Genomic DNA, 18,045 nt, shown 5'->3' with positions numbered 1-18,045 from the left:
GTGGTGGGTTGAGGCACAGAAAACTGCTTTTGGGGCCAGGTCCTTGAATCCAGCAGAAGGAGATTCATTTAAATGCGCTGCCCTCAAGACAGGCAGAAATCTTCCCACTGTACAAATGCCCTCTTTCCAAAGACTTCCTGCCTTCATGAATGGCCCATGAACATGGAGGTAGTGAGCTGTTTCCCTGTATCACAGGGCGCACAGTCCCAAATCCGGATGCCGGAGGCAGGCCATGATAGAGGGAAGGGAGCCAGTCTGCTTCCTTGGGTGGCCCCTTCCTATGGATCATGAGAAGATTTAGGTCTTGAGCTTTTGTAAGCTTGGGGGTTTCAGTGACCAGATGTCACTGTCTGATTTTTCTCAGTATTTAGGTTTCCTGGTGCCTTTTAACTGTGCTGAGGCTTTCTATGTTCAGGTGCCAGCCACATTAAGACTGGTGGTGTTTATGCTAGTCTTATACACTGCTGCAAATTATACTGGTGTGTGCAGCAAAGAAATATCCAGCTCTCACTGGTGGAGACGGGAAGGATGCTGCAGTGGGCACTATTACAGGACTGTGCCACTAGGTAGCAGGGGAGCATGTAATTGTATTGAGCAAATGGCTATCCCAGAATAACTACAGATACACAGCACCTACCCCAGGGTAAGTTACACCAGGGCATTTTCTAGTAAGTTATATCAGTGTAGGTACATTTTGTCTGCTCTTTTTTAAATACACCAGTGTTAGCATGTCCTGTATCTGGGTCTGCTGTCTGGTGGTGCTGTGTTGATACATTGTGTATTGATATCCGGCGTAGACTTTCAGCAGTAAACAGTTAGAGGACAGTGGCAGGCCTCAGGTCATGCCTTAGGAATTTACTTCTGCAGACCTCGTGCACAGCACCCTTCCTGAACTAACATGGAGGGAATTTGAGCCTCCCAGTCATCATTCCACCCTCATATGCCATATGCTTATATTTCACTACCTCAGGTCAGTGAAACTAGATGGGTTAGTTTCCCTCTCTGATTTGCAAGGCTACTACTACTGCATTTTTTCCCAGCCTCTTATACCCCAAATACTAGCCCCCTTCCATTTAGCATTGTAGGGAGGCTCAAGGTTACTGAGAAAGACCCCTGCCATAGCACCATGCCGTTGTGTTTATAAGTCTCTCTGTGGCTCACCTCATCCTTTTGGAGCACCTGAGACACTCATCACTGTATTCTTGAAATTGTCCTGTGAACTGGGGAAGTAGCCACTTCATCTAGCCAGTGAAGAAGTGAGAGAGGAACTTGCCTGAGCTCATACAGCAATCTCTGATTGCTGTGGTCAGATCTTCAGGGTTCCAGCCTGGTGCCATAAGCACCTCTCTCCGCAGGCTACTGCTTGGGTAAATTGTCAACATTTTGGGGAGAGGGGAAACATTTAAAATAAAAGTAATAATTGATCATTCCCATTGAAGTCACCCCCCTTCTTACTCCCACAGCAGGGGGCCTGCCATTTTTAAAAGCGAATTTGCATCTTGGCCCTCTGCTCCGCGAGTCTCTCTCGATTCCATGTATTATTTCTCAAAAGTCTGCAGCTGTCTGCTGGCATGTTACAACTGGGGAAATACGGACCAAGATTTATAAGTGTGCTCCAGGCACAGCTGTTCCGGACTCCCTGAGCTCCATTCATCTTCTGATGCCGTGCCGCTATATATCTAGCCGCACTCATCTGCCCTTGTAAATGAGATTTCTATCTCCCAAGTTTTACCTTGTTCAGATAAATGCACTCTGTTCAATGGACTCTGCTCCTATTTGAATTAGTTATGCAGTAATCAGAGCAGTCCATCGCTGGGAGGAAATATCCACTTGAGTTCACTCTGCTAATGGCCCGAGATTATTTAGTGTAATTGCTTTCTTATGGAGGTACTTGTAGCCTGCTGGCCACAAGAGACCCAAGAAGGTGCTAGCATAGAAGCAGGCTTCCAGAAGGAGAATGATGTTGGCAGCTACCCGTGCCCAGATGCTGCATGGGGGTGGGGAGAGGTGGGAGGGTGGCGGGAGGCAAACCTCTTAACTGAAGTGAAGGACGGGCGGTTCTCATGACCCATGGCATTTTCTTGTTCTACTAATGATCTCCTTCCAACAGCACCATTCAGCCAGGACTGTCCAGGCACTGGAAGGAGCTTAATCAGGCTTCACCACTGGTAGTAGCTGTTTTCACTCTATGCATGTGGAGATTTCCTTATGTGGAGCCAAGGCTTGAAAGTCCAGTCTCATACCCTTACCCTCACAGCTGCTCTGTCTGAACTTGGCCTGGGGAGGGTGAGTTGTTTCATAGCTTCTGTCCAGCCTCCTCTTCTGTAGTCTACAAACTGAATCTTCAGGCCAGTTGGCAATCCCCTGACTGGCTGTCAGGAGCCCTGGATTCAGGCTCTTGGGCTGTGGGATGCTGTTCAGACTGCCTGCATCCTGGCTACTATGTGGCGGTGCACTGGAGTAGAAAAGGCTTGTAGCATTAGACACGGCTGCTTAGCACTTCCAAGCTGGGCAGAGCACGGCATTGCAGAGGGGGAAACCGGCTACTTGCTTGTATTTTGTGGGCTGTTAGGCAAGGGCCAGTGGCTGCAGACTCTGTGCTGGAGTGGGGCAAGCATCATGTGCAGTGGGTATTGCTGGGGTGACACTCTCCCCTCCTGCAGGGTGGGTTGGAGAGTGGCCTGGTGTCAGAGAGCTGCTGGCCAGGCAGGGTTTCTTGCTTGGGTATAGGGAGCTGCCTGCAAGAAGTTGCTCCCCCTCTCCATCAGCTTTGCCTGCCTTGTGGAGAGAATCTTGTGGAAATGCTTTGTGGCCAGGCCATCAGGAGAACATGGTGTCTCCACATAACCAGCTCTGTCCAGCTGGGGTGGCTAGGCTGGGCTATGTGTGGGGCAGCCTGCTGCTCTGATCCCTGGTCACAGTGCAGGGGCTGAGGAAGGGGAGGATGTGCCCAGGCTGAATTTCATGGCAGAGCCCGACACCTAGTGGCCAAGAGGCAATATATCCACAAGGGATTTGGAGCACCCCTCCTGCATCCTGGAAGGGAGCCATGGTTCTCAACCTTTTCAGATTCGAGGTGCTCATCCTCCAACTGGAGGCACCCCTCATTCAACTCATGATGCTCCTCAATAATGCCAGCTCTTAGTTTTCACGTGTTTTGTGCATGCAGAAAAAGAGCAGAGCAGATTTTCTGCTGCAAAGAACTCAAAGCTCACAACAGCGCAGGTTTTTAACACTGGATTCCTGTTTGAAGTGTCTGGGTTTATCTTGTGACTCTTGTTTGCTTACTTGACAGTGCTAACATTGTGTGGCCCCCCAGTGGCACCCTTGAATGGATCTCAGGGCACCGCAGGGTGCTGGGACACTGGTTGAGAATTACTGCCCTACACCCTACCCTGAGATGCATTAACTCTATGTCGCCAACTCCAAGAGGTCCAAAGCCACAAGGATCTTATAAATAGCAAGTGTCTGGCTTTTATGTTTGTACTGTAGGACCTAAACCTTTCAGGGGTTCTTTTCCAGCTTTTTTGTGTGGCCCAGAGGCCTAGAAAATGCAGTCTCTCACATATTCACATGACTCCAAGAGCTGGCACTTATAAACCAAATGCCAAGACTAGCTCTCATAAGACTGGTATTGGGATGGGAAACTTGGCAATGCAACATGCCGTCTAGTGCATCTTGCCACAGAGATGCTGGGAGCTTCACGTGCTGGACTTCATGGAGGTGCTGTGTATTTGCTGAGGGGGCAGCTTTACTTTATTGGGAAAGGAGAGCAGTTCTCCAAGCGTGTGTCTGATACAGCCATTGAGCCTCTTGGACTCCTCTGTCTCTGTGTCCATGGCCCCATTCTCTCTCCTTGGGTCCCCTCACCAGTACACATGCCCTCAATCCTGCTGACTTTGCATCCCACCCAGATGTGCCCATCTCCTCTCTCACTTGCCTTTGGGCTGTGGTGTTACTGTGTAAGGGACAGAAGGAAGTGGTTAGACTCTTGAGCCATTACTCCAGCCCCCACAACTGTCTACACTGGTTGGAGAGCTGCATCCCCCTCCAGCAGGCCTTCTGTTCTTCTTTCCCCCTGGCTCCAGTAGGCAGATGCTTGCTTCTCAATAGCCCAGATTTGGAATTGTGCTCCTCCGCTCGGCCCCTGCCCCCACATTACAGACATCTAGGCAACAATGACGTTTGCTGCCCTGGCCAGTGCACTATGAGGCTTGGGTAGGGCCCCACCCAGGGGCGCTGCCTCTAGTTTCCCCAGTGAGGCAGCAGCAAGGACCTGAGTGATAGACCTGGGTGATGTTCTTTAACCCTGCACTGGAAAGCCGCGGCCCCTCCTCATGTGGGGCTGGGGAGCAGAATGCCTCTTCCAGCAGGGCAGCGGGCAGCGTGTGACCTCTTCTTCTTGCTTTGCAGGTATGTTGGTGGTCAACGTGACCTGGAGGAATAAGACGTACGTGGGGACGCTGCTGGACTGCACACAGCATGACTGGGCACCCCCTCGGTGAGTGTGTGGTGGAGACATGGAAGAAGCAGGTCCAGGCTGGTCCTGCAGCCTTGGCTGATGGATGGAGCAACACGAGGAGCCCTGCTGTGTGAAAGCCCCAAGCCCACAGCGGTAGCCTGCCCTCACCCCATGCATGGATCTGGGGGACACGTGCCGTCCCCCCAGTGCTCCCCCGGGGGTGTGTGCCATGTCAGGAGCTGCCCCCCATTCCCCTGGATGAGCCTCTTGAGGCTCTGTCCTGCACCCTGACTCAGCTGGGCTGGGCGGCAGTTCCAGGAGCCCGGCCTAGCCTGCCGGATAGGTCCCCTTCCCGACCTCCGGGTTGACATGTCCTTGTAGAAGGCTGCCCGGGCCTTTGCCACCCCAGCCCGGGTCAGCCGCTGCCTGGAGATGTTGCTGGGTGCCCACCCCGGGGTCCCACATACCTGCTGGGACCCTTTGAGATGGCCCTGGCCTGCCTGGCCCTCGGCCAGGTCACCAGTGCGAAGCTGGATTTGTGCCCGGGCTCCTGGAACTCTCGCCCAGCCTGGCCTGCCAGGTCGGTCCCTTTCCAGACCTCCGGGCTGACATGGCCTCATGGCGGGCTGCCCGGGCCCCTGCCGCCCCGGCCCGGGTCAGCTGCCGCTTGGAGGGGTCACTGGGCACCTGCCCCAGCCCCACTTCTTCCCTCACTGCAGGGGCCTCAATCTGCCCCCTCCCCACTTCCCTCCCCACCACAACAGACTTACCAGCTGGATGCTGCTCTCCAAAGCTGCCAGGCTGCATATTGGCAATCGGATCGGTATCAGCCAATATGGCTCGTTAATAATCGGCCATCGGTCTCGGCCCAAAAAATCTTTATCGGTGCACCCCTACTGCATTTCTGTTTTACCCTAGAGAGTTCCAGCTTCCTCACTCCCATGGCATGAGGTAGAAACCCTTTGCCAACTTCTGGCTGCCATTGCTGCCTTAGAACCAAGTATAGCTGCTGTCTTCCTGCCCAGTGTGTAACCATGTGAGCTCCCTGCAGGCAGGATAGGCCATGACCTGAAGTGTGAGAGAGTGCTCAGGGCTATAGGGGGAAGGAGAGTGGAGCATAGACTCTGACCAGTGCAGTGGTCAGCAGAGAAAGTGTGTATTGGCACTCCATTGCCACAGGAACTCTGAGCACTGCTGCAGGAGCTGGGCCTGCCCCTGAGGCCCCAGCATGTTCTCCGTGGCTGTGGCAAGGCTGCCTACCAGGCAGCACTGCTCTCTTGAGCAGCTTATGCCCTCTGAGCCCTGCAGCTCCCTGAGCCCTGTGCTATCTTTCTTCCCAGGTTCTGCGACTCTCCCACCAGTGACCTGGAAATGCGGAATGGCCGGGGGAGAGGGAAGCGCATGCGTCCTAACAGCAACACGCCTGTGAACGAGACTGCCACTGCCTCGGACAGCAAAGGGACCAGCAGCAGCAGCAAGACCCGGGCAGGGGCCAACAGCAAAGGGCGCCGGGGCAGCCAGAACTCCTCGGACCACCGTACCCCGCCCAGCGGTGCTGGTGAGGATGTGAAGGCCAGCCCCTCCTCAGTGACCAAGCGGAAAAGCAAGCCCCTCTCTGACATGGAGCTGAACTCCAGCTCCGAGGACTCCAAAGGGAGCAAACGCATTCGCACCAACTCGATGGGCTCGGCTGCCGTGCCCCCGGCCGGGGTCAAGGTGGAGCCTGCTGTCCTGGACAGGAACTGTCCCTCCCCTATCCTTATTGACTGCCCCCACCCAAATTGTAACAAGAAGTACAAGCACATCAATGGCCTCAAGTACCACCAGGCACATGCGCACACAGATGATGATAGCAAGCCAGAGGCAGATGTGGACAGCGAGTATGGCGAAGAGCCTTCCCTTCATACGGACATTGGGAGCTGCAATGGGGCTCCCATCTCACAGAAGGGTTCTCTATCGCCGGCTCGATCAGCCACCCCCAAAGTCCGGCTGATGGAACCCCACAGCCCTTCTCCATCCAGCAAGTTCAGCACCAAGGTCCCCTGCAAGAAGAAGCTGGGAGGGGAAGGAGACACAGATCCTGGGGCCCTGTCCAATGATGGCTCCGAGGATGGCCCCTCGGTGGCCGATGAGACAAGTAACGATGGCTTCGACTCACTGGAGAAGAGGTGTGTTGAAAAGGACAAGTCAAAGAAGCCCGTCAGCACAAAGCCAGAGAAGATCCCTTCTAAAAGCTTAAAGTCTGCCAGACCCATTGCCCCTGCCATCCCCCCCCAACAGATCTACACCTTCCAGACAGCCACCTTCACTGCGGCAAGCCCTGGTGCCTCCACCGGCTTGACCACTACTGTGGTCCAGGCCATGCCTAACAGCCCCCAGCTCAAACCCATCCAGCCAAAGCCAACAGTCATGGGAGAACCATTTACAGTCAGCCCTTCCCTGACTCCTTCCAAGGATAAGAAGAAAAAGGACAAGAAAAAGAAAGAGTCCAAGGAAGTTGAAAACCCCCTGACTCCTGGGAAGGTCTGCAGGGCAGAGGAAGGAAAGAGCCCCTTCAGGGGGGAATCCAGTGACCTAGGGACCAAAAGCGAGGGGCTTCTGAATGGTTCATCTGATCCCCACCAGAGCCGGCTTGCCAGTATCAAGGCTGAGGCAGATAAAATCTACAGTTTCACGGACAATGCTCCAAGCCCATCCATTGGAGGCACAAGCAGACTGGAGAATGCCAACCCGGCCCAGCCTATGACACCACTGCATGTCGTCACCCAGAATGGGGCTGAGGCCAGCTCAGTGAAAACCAACAGCCCAGCCTATTCAGACATCTCAGATGCAGGAGAAGATGGGGAGGGTAAACTGGAGAGTGTGAAGGCTAAGGACCCTGAGCAGCTGGTAAAAGAAGGTGCAAAGAAAGCACTCTTTCCTGCCCAGACCCAGAGCAAGGACTCCCCCTACTACCAGGGTTTTGAAACTTACTACTCCCCAGGCTACCCCCAGTCGAGCCCTGGGCCCATGAACTCCAGCAGTCAGGCAACAGCAGAGACGCAGTCCCTGAAGATGAAAAAGGATGAGGAGCAAGAGAGCCCTGACGTGAAGGTGAAGAGTGAAGGCAGTGAAGAGAAGAAGACGGAGCTGAGCAGCTCTAGCCAGCAGCCCTCTGTCATCCAACAACGACCCAACATGTACATGCAGTCCCTCTACTACAACCAGTATGCCTATGTGCCCCCCTATGGCTACAGTGACCAGGGCTACCATGCCCACCTGCTGAGCACCAACCCGGCTTACCGCCAGCAGTATGAAGAGCAGCAGAAGCAGAGGCAGAACCTGGAGCAGCAGCAGCAGAGAGGGTTGGAGAAGAAAGCAGAGCTCAGCATGAAGGAGAGAGAGGTGGCCCTCAAGGAGGAGTGGAAGCAAAAGCCCTCTGTCCCGCCAACCCTCACCAAAGCCCCCAGCCTCACAGACCTGGTGAAATCTGGGCTGAGCAAGACCAAGGAGCAGGGGGCTGCTGACACGGCCAAGTCCGTGATCATTCCCAAGCTGGAGGAGTCCTCCAAGCTGCCCAGTCAGGTGGCAGAGGGACTCAAGGTGAAGCTAAGTGAGGCTGGCCACCTGGGGAAGGAGGCCACAGAGACAAAAGCTGGTTCTGAGTGCAGCCGGCAGGCGGAGGTGGACCCTGTTCTCTGGTACAGACAGGTAAGTGCTTGGCCTCCCAGCCAGGGAACACACTTGGAGCAGCAGAGTCCCTGCAGCTCTTGCCTGGGCTTCTGGACAGGGCATGAGGGAGAGAACATCCATATCCTGCTCCCTTCCCAGGCCCTCTCCTTCCTCCCAGCTGTTGTCAGAAGGAAGGCAGAGAGCTAGGGACAGGTGCCTAGCATGGACCTCTTTGCTCCCACTGTGTTAGACGGGCTGCTTCTGCCATTGTGTGGGCTCAGGGCTGGGCTTGGTGGGGTTGCTGTCATCTCTCCTTGGCTGCAAGGTGTAAGGTTCACTCCCCTCCAGCATCAGACTTTGGCCTAGGTGAAATTACACCAAGGACCCAGCCAGTGAAGGCACCTAAGAGTTGCCAACTCCGCATCAGGAGAGTAGGCATGTTAGGGCAGTGGGGAATGGTGGGTGCACAAGGTTTGGTGTCTACATCTTGAAATAGCAGCGGTTACCTGTGGTAGCCTGGTGTCAGGCAGAAAGCAGGGCATGCCAGCACCTTAGAGACTGACTGGTTCAGAGAAGCATGAGCTTTTTTAGGAAGTAGCCTACTTTATCAGAGGCTGAATAGTCAGGGACTCTCTTCTTGGGGCATCTCCCCTGCCTGGTCATCTGATCCCCAAAAGGACATCACAAGAAGAGCCAGGGTGTCTGAAACCGGCAAGAGAACAAGGAAAGGCAACCCCTAGGAAGCACAGTGGAGAAGACCAGGCCTCCATCTTCCAGAGATGCCTTCCCCCTCCCCTCTCTCTCTTTCTTGCTTCCATTTGTTCTTCTGGACACTTTTTATTACTTCTTCTGTGAGGCTCTGTCACTTTGCCACCCAGCAGCAGTGAGTTGCACCCGGTGCAGGGGTGAGCACACTGATTGCAGGCTCTGAGCTGAAGGACCTATTTTCAAATGTGCGTTTGGTGCAGAGAGGGATGCGGAAGGTTTCCTACCCCCAGGGGGAGTAACAGGAGGTCCCTGGGCTCCTCTTGGGGCCCTGCTGATCAAGGGCCTGGACTGCACTGCTCCATGGCAGGACCTCTCTGCTTTCAGGCTCTTCTGGATAGGTGTAGGGAGCAGCCACGACCTGGCTTCCAGATGCCTTTGGGTCAGGGTAGGGGTGGGATTTGGTGTTATGACTGCCCATGGCAATAGGAACTGGCTGGTGGAAGGATGGTGGCCTTTGATAGCATGCACAGTCTTGTGTTTCTGTGTATCCCATGTGGGCCCAGGTATGAGGCTGCTGTGCTGTGGATCACAGAGCTGGGAGCGGAGGGAGGCTGAGTGGCCCGTGGAAGCAGAGGCCATTGCTTCATTCCCTGGTCATCGTCTGGGGAAGCCTGGCATTAGTGCTGTTGCCACATCCCTTGCTCTGAGCCTTCCTGTGTGTGGGGGAGGGAGTGTGAGGTGCTGTTGCCAGGATGTAGTGAAGGGAGGGGTGTGGCCACTCTAACAAGGCCTGTGGTTGGTGCAGGAAACAGAGCCCCGGATGTGGACCTATGTTTATCCCGCCAAGTACTCGGACATCAAGACTGAGGATGAGCGGTGGAAGGAGGAGAGGGACAGGAAGTTGAAAGAAGAGAGGAGCCGAAGCAAAGACGCCATCCCCAAGGAGGACGGAAAGGAGAGCACAAGCTCTGAGTGCAAGCTAACACCCACTGAGGAGTCCCGCATGGTGGGGAAGGATCCCCGGCCCAGCGTCCATGTTCCCGTGTCCTCCCCCCTCACCCAGCACCAGTCCTACATCCCCTACATGCACGGCTACTCCTACAGCCAGTCCTATGACCCCAACCACCCCAGCTACCGGGGCATGCCAACGGTCATGATGCAGAACTACCCAGGTAGGGGCTTGGTATGGGTACATCCAGGAGTGTTACGTTGGGTGGCATGTGGACAAAGAGGGGAAAGTTTTCTAAGAGGCAGTGCAGTGGGGGAGGCCTCCTCTCCTCTCACCTTCCTTGGGGCTGCAGCAGGGGAGTGTGGGCAGGAGTTGTGCCATGTAATCAGAAAGCTGAGCCAGGTTTGAAATGCAGGTCCCTGAGTCTCCTCCCTGTAACCTGTCCACTGTGCTGCCTTCTTGTGCCTGGAAGGCTCCCAAAGAGGGGAAATAAGAGAACATGGGGCACATGCAGGGAGTGAATACAGCAGTGGTGCAGGAGGGGGCCACCAGCTTAGCTTGGTGGATAGCGAGGAGCCAATGCTGCACTCTGTTGGAAATGTTGGAATAGACCCAGGCAGGAGTGGGGTAACATTGCCCTGTCTACAACTGAACTTTGTCCTTCCCTTTGCCTGGTGCTTCTGTCCCTCAGCACTATACTTGTGCTCAGCTGTACTTGTACTCAGCTGGTTGGAGTGGTAGAGCCTCCCAGGCCTGGGGTGGGAAGGAGAGACATGGTCTCATGTGCCATAGTGAGGATTTTGCTGTTGTTGCCATGGGAGCATCACAGAGTTGTGCTGGCAGTGTTGGCGCAGTGCCCTGCCCAGCCGCTGCTGGTAGCACCGGTCATTGCCACCCTGGTGGCAGCCCGGGACCTCCCCAGCCTGAGTGCCCTGACTCCCTTGGGAAACAGCTGCAGGCGGCACTGAGGCCGCCTTCTGCTTGGTGAGAATGTCCTCTCCCCGCAGGATCGTACCTGCCCTCCAGCTACTCCTTCTCCCCCTATGGGAGCAAGGCCTCTGGGAGCGACGACAGCGACAAGTCTCGAGCCAGCCCCAGCGTGAGCTGCAAATCCAGCTCGGAGTCCAAGGCCCTGGACATCCTGCAGCAGCATGCCAGCCACTACAAGAGCAAGTCCCCCACGGTGAGCCTGGGGAAGGGCAGGACTTCTCTGCACTGTGGGCCCACTGGGGGTCCACATGCTGCCCATGCGCTCAGACTGCGCTTCCCCCCACCTCTCCCCAGATTGCTGCTGGAGCCTAGCCCCACAGACCTGCTGTTGGTGGGTGCTGTTGAGTGGCTTAGTACAGGCTTTCCCATTCCCATGCCCAGGCCCTCATTATGGTCCAGTACCATGGTGGTGTCTGGGCTGCATGACGCCCTTGCAGACTGTAAGCCAACCCTGAGGCGTGAGGAGGGGAAGTGGCTTCTCCCAGCAAGGCAAGGCCAGCGTTTCATCATCCCCCAGGACTGCTGCCTCTTCCATGGTGGTCTCCTTTCCCAGGCCTCCTCATTCATGCTCTGGGAACAGTGCTGAAGCCATGGGTGCAAGGAATCTGCCCTGGGGAAAGGAGAACGTCCTGGGTCTAGCTGGGGCTGGCAGACCCCAGGAGCACTTGTGTTTTGGGATCCATCTTATAATCCATGGGAGAAGCTGCCTTGGAAAATGATCCTGCTGTGTGGGGTGGGTGTAGAGACCATCCTGTGATGTAGGTAGGGGGATGATGGGGTGGATGTTTACACACACACACACACACACACACACACACACACACACACTAGGCAAACTGGTGCTGCCCATCTGTTGTCTCTTCCTTGTCCACAGGGGGATGATGGGGTGGATGTTTACACACACACACACACACACACACACACACACAAAATAGGCAAACTGGTGCTGCCCATCTGTTGTCTCTTCCTTGTCCACTGGGGGCAGCCTCATGCCTCTTCACAGCAGCGGCCTGAGACCGGTGTTTGAGACGGGAAGCGGAGCATACTGTGTCCAATTAGGAAGGGCCCTAATGGGGCCTTGTGCAGGCACTTCCCCAGCCCTGACCAGCCTCAGCCCTGCTTATCTATGGCTGGAGGTAACCTCACTGGCAGAAGTCCAGAGCTATCTTGGCTGTGGCAGCACCAGCAGGGCGAGGAGCTCAGTCACTGGAGGAGCCTGCGGTGACCTGCTGGGCCCTTGGCTCAGACAGTTGCCCCAGTAGCCTCATCCCCATGGCACATGCTACACCATGCCTGGACACTTCTGCCTTGTGGACATCAGGGCCAGCCTACTTGCATGGTGCCTGGTTGTCCACCGTCTTCAACGCACCTTTGTGCTTCCCTGTCCAGATAAGCGAGAAGACATCTCAGGAGCGAGAGCGCAGCGGCTGTGGGGTGGTGGGGGGAGGCGGAGGCTGCAGCACTGTCGGGGCAGCGGGAGGCGGGGAGAGGAGCGTGGACCGACCCCGGACCTCCCCTTCCCAACGCCTCATGTCAACGCATCACCACCACCACCACCTAGGGTACTCGCTGCTGCCAGCACAGTACAACCTGCCCTATGCAACAGGTGAGAGCAGAGGGCCCGCAGGCAGGGAGTGAAAGAGGGGGGCTTGGTCCATGCCAGGGTCTAGAGCTCTGAGTGGGGGGAAGGGCTGGGCTGAACAACCCTGGTGGGTGTGGGATTACCTGGCATGAGTGTGAGGGGGAGCAGCAAAAGGCAGGTTGAGGTAGCCCCCATAGTTTCTCCTGCCCTGGGGGGCTGGCAGCACCAGGCTGAAATAGACAGCTCTCATGGCTCCCCTGGCCTGTTGTGGTGAATTGCTCCCTCCTATGGGGCGCTGCCAGTCTTGGGGTCATGTCTCCGGGGAGGGCAACTCATTGTTCCCAGTCTCAGGGCTGGTGCTGGAGCCCCCTGGCACTGAGCCCAGCTCCAGGCCACTGCATAGTGCAGGGCAGGGCAAGGCTGAGTGACCTGAACTGCAGGTCCATTGTCATCAGTCTTTGGCGTCACCGCCATTCATCCCATGGTGCTGCTGTGCAGCTCCTGATCTGTTCTCTGCTTCTTTCTGCAGGTCTCTCTTCTACAGCCATTGTTGCCAGCCAGCAGGGCTCCACTCCCTCCTTATACCCACCTCCCCGGAGGTGAGAACGGTAAGCCTCTGCCCTAGTGAAGGTGGGGAAGCCTGCAGAACAGCCCCATGTAGCCAACGTCCAGCTGTTGAAACCCAAGGTGTCTTCTTGCAGGGCATGGAAAGCTCTGTTGTGGCATGGAGAGGATTAAGCTGTGGGAAGGTGCCCAACACGTGGGCGAATGTCACATGTCTCTAGGGCTTTCCCTCTTATACGTAGGGGAGAACTGGGGGCTTCCTAAAGCAGAGGAGCAGCCTCTGCAGGCAGAGCCAAGCCTGGGCATGGTGTGGGGGATGTATTTGCTGCCCCCCAATAACTCTGCCAGTGCCCCTCAAGCCCAACTCGTGGCCTTGTGATGCCCACCCTCGCAATTCTCCATAGCAGCTCTGCCTTTTTGCCCTAGCCTATGTGCTCCATGCTATTCCAGCTTCGGGTTCCCCCATCCCCAGGTCAGCTGAGGCCCTTCATATCTGCCCTGCGGCTGACCAGACGCTTTGGTTTTGGTGTAGTCTGTAGCTAGTTGTCTGCGAGATCTGTGAAAGCAGTGCCTCCTAGAGGGATGGTGGGGGAGTTGCCTTTTCCACCAGTCTGATGCTGGGGCCTGTTGATATCAGGCAGCCTGGTGGGGATGGATGGAGACTGAAGCTGGCTGCTCCTGGGTTCCTGCCAGCTGCCACTACCCTTTTGTGATTGACATGCTGCCCTGGGCTAATGCCCCCTTTTCCATTGTTTTGGACAGGACATGATGTGGTCGGATATCCTAGGCTGCCCCAAGTCATGTGACTGGCTCACATGAGGAAGCGCTGCGAATTCCATTAGACATCAGTTGAATGGTGTTAATTGTTCTGTTTGACGTTCCTGCCATAATCTGAGGCAGACTCTGTCTTCTCCCCTGTCGGACACACGCTGAATCCCCCCACCCCCCTGCCCTTTGCCCCTTTCTTGGAGAGCTGGTACCTACAGAAATATTTATTCTACTGGCCACCGGCATTCAGGATGGAAGTGAATCGCCCACTGGGTGCAGAAGAAGAGGGCACGGGAAGCACCAAGGGTTTCTGATGGACTTGAGTTGGAAGGTCCCTCTGGAGGTCACCGCTTCGGAGCAGCCCAGGACTCAGGGTGGGCAGGGAGCACCAGCCCATTGGGTTCACGTTGTTGTGTGCCCCTTGCACCTTCTGCTTGTGGCCGTGTTGGAACCAGGGAAGATCTTCAGACATCCGGCTGGAGAGGGAGTTGCAGTCTCAGGAAGGAAAGTTTGGGCTCTTCCCATTTGTACCAACATATCAGGGGGGTTGCCTGCAGCAAACACGTGCACAATGGGGGTGGCTACTCCCATCATGGCCCATGTGTGTGCACTGTGGGTGCATGCGTGCACTTGTGGGGTGGTGACCTGGTGCCTGGGGGGACATCCCATGGTCTGAGCAGGGCTCCTCCCCTGTTGGAGCTGGGAAAATCTGGTTCAGACTGCAGGTCGGGGAGTTCCTGTGCGTGCACTGAGCCCTATGGGGGGCAGACCCTAGACCCACCCTAAGACCTTTGCTGGAGGTGGTGTGGAAGTGGTTGTCCCAGTGCCCTGCCCCCCCCTGCAGCGCGCTCTGCTGCAATGCCTTCTCTCCTCTGTTCACCACAGCGTCCCTTGCCCTAGTGCCCTGACCAGGCCTGCTGCCTCCCCCCGGCCCTTCTCTGTTACTGCTTCTGTAGGTGCAGCCCCCACATCAGCCCTTTGCCAGCGGGATTCAGGGCTGCAGTGAAAAATGTTCCTTCACCACAGCACAGCACAGCACAGAGCAGAGCAACCCTAGTTTTGCACAGCTGAGTTCCCCCTTGGAGGGCTGGCTCTGTTCTGGGTTTGCCCTTCCCCACCACCACACAGTCCTCAGTACTTGGCCCAACTCCTCCACCTGCCATTTGTCAGAGCCACTCAGCCCCTCCCATGCTAGCAGGGAGGCCACCCAGGGCCATAGAAGTCATAGAAATTAAGTGCTGGAAGGGACCTTGAAAGATCGAGTCCAACCCCCCTGCTCTGGGTAGGAATACTGCTGAGATCAAATGATCCCAGCAAGGTGTTGATCCAGTCTCCTCTTGACTTCCAAGGCTGGGGACTGCACCACCTCCTTGGGAAGTCTATTCCAGATTGTGGTCACCCTTACTGTAAAGAAGTTCTCTACATCCAACCTGAAACCATCCTTTAACACGGGTGGGCAAAATGCGGCCCGCAGGCCGGATGCGGCCTGCCAGGCCATTCTATCCAGCCCGCAGGGCCCCTAAAAAGTTTAGAATATTAATATTTAGCTGCCCCTGGCTGCCTGTTATGCGGCCCTTGATGGCTTGCCAACACTCAGTAAGTGGCCCTCTGCCTGAATTAATTGCCCACTCCTGCAACACTTTATGGCCATTGCTCTTTGTCCTGGGATGCCCTAGTGAATAGTTTTTCTCCCAGCTCCTGATATTCACCCCTTACATATTTATAGAGGGTGGTGGGCCTGTGTGCTGCTGGCCAAGATCCAAGGTCGCTCCTCACTTTTGACAATGCCAGTTTTCTCCTCTCGGGAGAGGGCAGGTGCAGGCAGCTGAGGAGGCAGAGCGTGGTAGCTCTGGTGGCTGTGGGCCCCATTCTGCCCAAACTGGGCAGTGCCTGGCACCTCCATGGTGCCGGCAGTGCTCCAGACTCCACTGCAGCCGCTCTGTTGAGGCCCTCAGTTCCCCGTTCCCTAGTGGTGACTGTGGCTTGGGGGAGCTGTGAGCACTTGGGGATGGCATTGGTGCCCCTGCCCAGCTCCGCTCCTCCCAGGTCAGCCACGATCCCATGGGGATGAGCCCTCCCCACCTTCCCCTATTCCCATTAGTTTTCCAGGTAGTGGTTCTGCTCAGGGTGGGGTGGGAGGGAACCAGCCTGCCAAATGCTCCTGGAGACGGGGACTAGGGCTGCTCCCCTGCTGCACCCTCACCCTGGGCCTGCACCCAGCACTGTGGCTGAGGCTGGTGCCCCTCTGAGGAGGTTGATGCCAGCAACCGACAGATCCCAGAGCTGTTCCTCAGGCTGCTCCCTCCCACAACCATTGCTCTTTGAGCCGGAACCAGGCTGCTCGCTTGAGGGAGACAGCGGCTGCTGCCCACCACCAAACTGCTTCACTCAGGGCGTCCCCGGCCTGGCACAGACTGCTGTGGGGCACACTGCTTCCCTACCTGAGCAGGCTGCATTGCCCCCTTGGAGGGGGCCAGGGCTGGGCCGGTCTGTGTGCCCCGTGTCTTGGTGCTGTCCCCACCTTGTCTGTCACGCCAGCCCCCAAGGTGCCGTTGCTGCGGGACCCTCTCTGCCTGCCGGGCTCTGTTGTACATATTGTAAAAAGGTATCGTTTGAAAGCTGTTGTTTTGGGTTTTGTTTTCTTTCCCCGTGGGGGGCGGGGGTGGGGGCAGGGGTGGGCCCTGCCCCCTGCCTTCCCCCCTGCCTTCCCCTCCTCCCCTTTTCCCTCCCCATCCCCCTCCGCCTTCCCTCCCACTCTGTACAACGGAGGAGAAGCCACTGGTCAATCCTTGTCAGCTGTTTTCCAGTGTTCACGCCCCCCTCCCCCCTGCAGTGGGTCTTGGTTTGCTTAGGGTTTTACATCTTTCAGAGAGGCAGCTCTGCTCCCCAGCCAGGCTGGTTCTGCCCAGCCAAAGGGCTGGCATGATCTGCCCCTCCACCCCAGGCAGGCCTCAGTGCCCACAGTGGCCTTGGCATGGAAGGGCAGGGTGGTGGGTCTGCTGGTCCACCACAGCTCTCTGGGTGAAGGGAATCTCCTGGCCCAGACCCACTGGCATCTCTACATGCCCCTGCTGAGGACTGGGCATAGAGCAGCCAGGGCCCCCCCAAAGGCAGGGCTGATCACTTCCCTGTCTGGTGGGATGTTCCTGAAGGCCAGGTGGGTTGAGCCTGGTCCTCACAACATAGGGAGAATTACCTTGGCCAGGAGGACCTGGGAGATGGAGCCCTGCGGGGCAAAGGGGCCGCCCCTTGCTCTGCCTCTGGAGCAGGGGGGACCTTTCAGCTGCTCACAAGAAGTGACCCCAAAGGGCTGCCATCATGGTGGAGCCACCAGACACACTTGAGCTTGGCAGTGGGTGGCATCCCATCTTTGGCATGTCAGGTCTGTGAGGAAGCCCAGCTGGTGCCAGGTTGTTGTTTGAGACCTTGCCTGTTGGCTTCTGCAGGTTGTGGGCAAAGCAGCAGTGTCCTTCAGGCGTCCATATAGCCTTTCTGGCCCCAGTCTAGACATCTCCATCAGCAGGCAAGGGCCAGGCGGGGGCAGTAGCCAGCCCTGGAAGAAGAGACTCATGGTGTTTGAGATATGGGAAGCCACAAGTCAATCCAAATGATCCCAGCAAGGAGGTCAGCTGGCAAGGAGCTTCTGAACTCTGGTTTAAGGTGGGGTCTGTTCTCAGTCCTCCCTTGGCCGTTAATGAAAACCGGTGTCAACTGAGTCGTATTGAGTTTCGACCTCAGTGTTCCCAGCAGGCTCCTTCCAGCGAGCAGTCTGGGCAGCTGAAGGGGACGCTGCCCTCCCAGTCCCCTCCCTCCCTTCCCCTGCCCCGTTGCTGTCCATGCCTGGTGCCACCTTCCTTCTGCAAACCCACTTCCCGCCCCACACCGTGAGCAGGGGTCCCACGGGGACTTTGAAACGTTGATGTTTATAGCTCTTGTTTCCATTGGAGTTGCTGTGTTGGGTTTAATTTCAGTCTTCCTGATTCTGCCCTCTGTAAAGTGTACATTATTACCAAGTTCCTTGTTTTTTATATATATATATATATAAATATATATATATACAAACTGAACTCTTCTTGCCTTTGTACATTCGGGCAAGGAGAGAGAATAAATCTTTTTAAGAGACAATCACACACAGGCGAGGGTGGCTTTTTCTTTGTCTGATTTCCCTCCCCCTGGTCCCTTCCTCTGGACAGGGCTGCTCTTTGCCAGGCCATCTTGAAGGGGCCCTGGGCATGGGTAACGCTGCTGTGGCTCAGCCCAACTCCCCTGCCCCGCTTTGCTGACTGGAGCCAAGCGACTGAGCCCAAAAGCTGAGAGCTGCCCCAGTGGGGCCTGGTGCCTGCATGACCGTAGTCCTGACTGATCCCAGCA

At 56.2% G+C, this 18,045-nt stretch overlaps 1 protein-coding gene across 5 annotated transcripts in view; it reads left to right on the top strand.

The window, feature by feature from the left end:
• Positions 1–17,804, top strand: part of ZNF609 (zinc finger protein 609) — a 120,855-nt gene extending 103,051 nt beyond the window's left edge. For 4 of the 5 annotated variants that reach the window (XM_059714858.1, XM_059714856.1, XM_019477715.2 and 1 more), the window contains 7 exons: positions 4,414–4,501; positions 5,803–8,152; positions 9,627–9,993; positions 10,778–10,953; positions 12,150–12,366; positions 12,872–12,950; positions 13,669–17,804. In XM_059714858.1, coding sequence (XP_059570841.1) covers positions 4,414–4,501; positions 5,803–8,152; positions 9,627–9,993; positions 10,778–10,953; positions 12,150–12,366; positions 12,872–12,945 — 3,272 coding nt within the window. In that variant the 3' untranslated portion in view covers positions 12,946–12,950; positions 13,669–17,804. The remainder of the gene's footprint in view (positions 1–4,413; positions 4,502–5,802; positions 8,153–9,626; positions 9,994–10,777; positions 10,954–12,149; positions 12,367–12,871; positions 12,951–13,668) is intronic. The other variant, XM_059714857.1, reaches the window with a different exon arrangement.
• The last annotated feature ends 241 nt before the right edge of the window (positions 17,805–18,045 follow it).

The sequence above is a fragment of the Alligator mississippiensis genome, chromosome 11 (genome assembly GCF_030867095.1).
Source record: "Alligator mississippiensis isolate rAllMis1 chromosome 11, rAllMis1, whole genome shotgun sequence".
NCBI classification, from domain to species: Eukaryota; Metazoa; Chordata; order Crocodylia; family Alligatoridae; genus Alligator; species Alligator mississippiensis.
The sequence above is the reverse complement of the archived record's forward strand: the minus strand, read 5'-3'. Positions and strand labels throughout refer to the sequence as shown.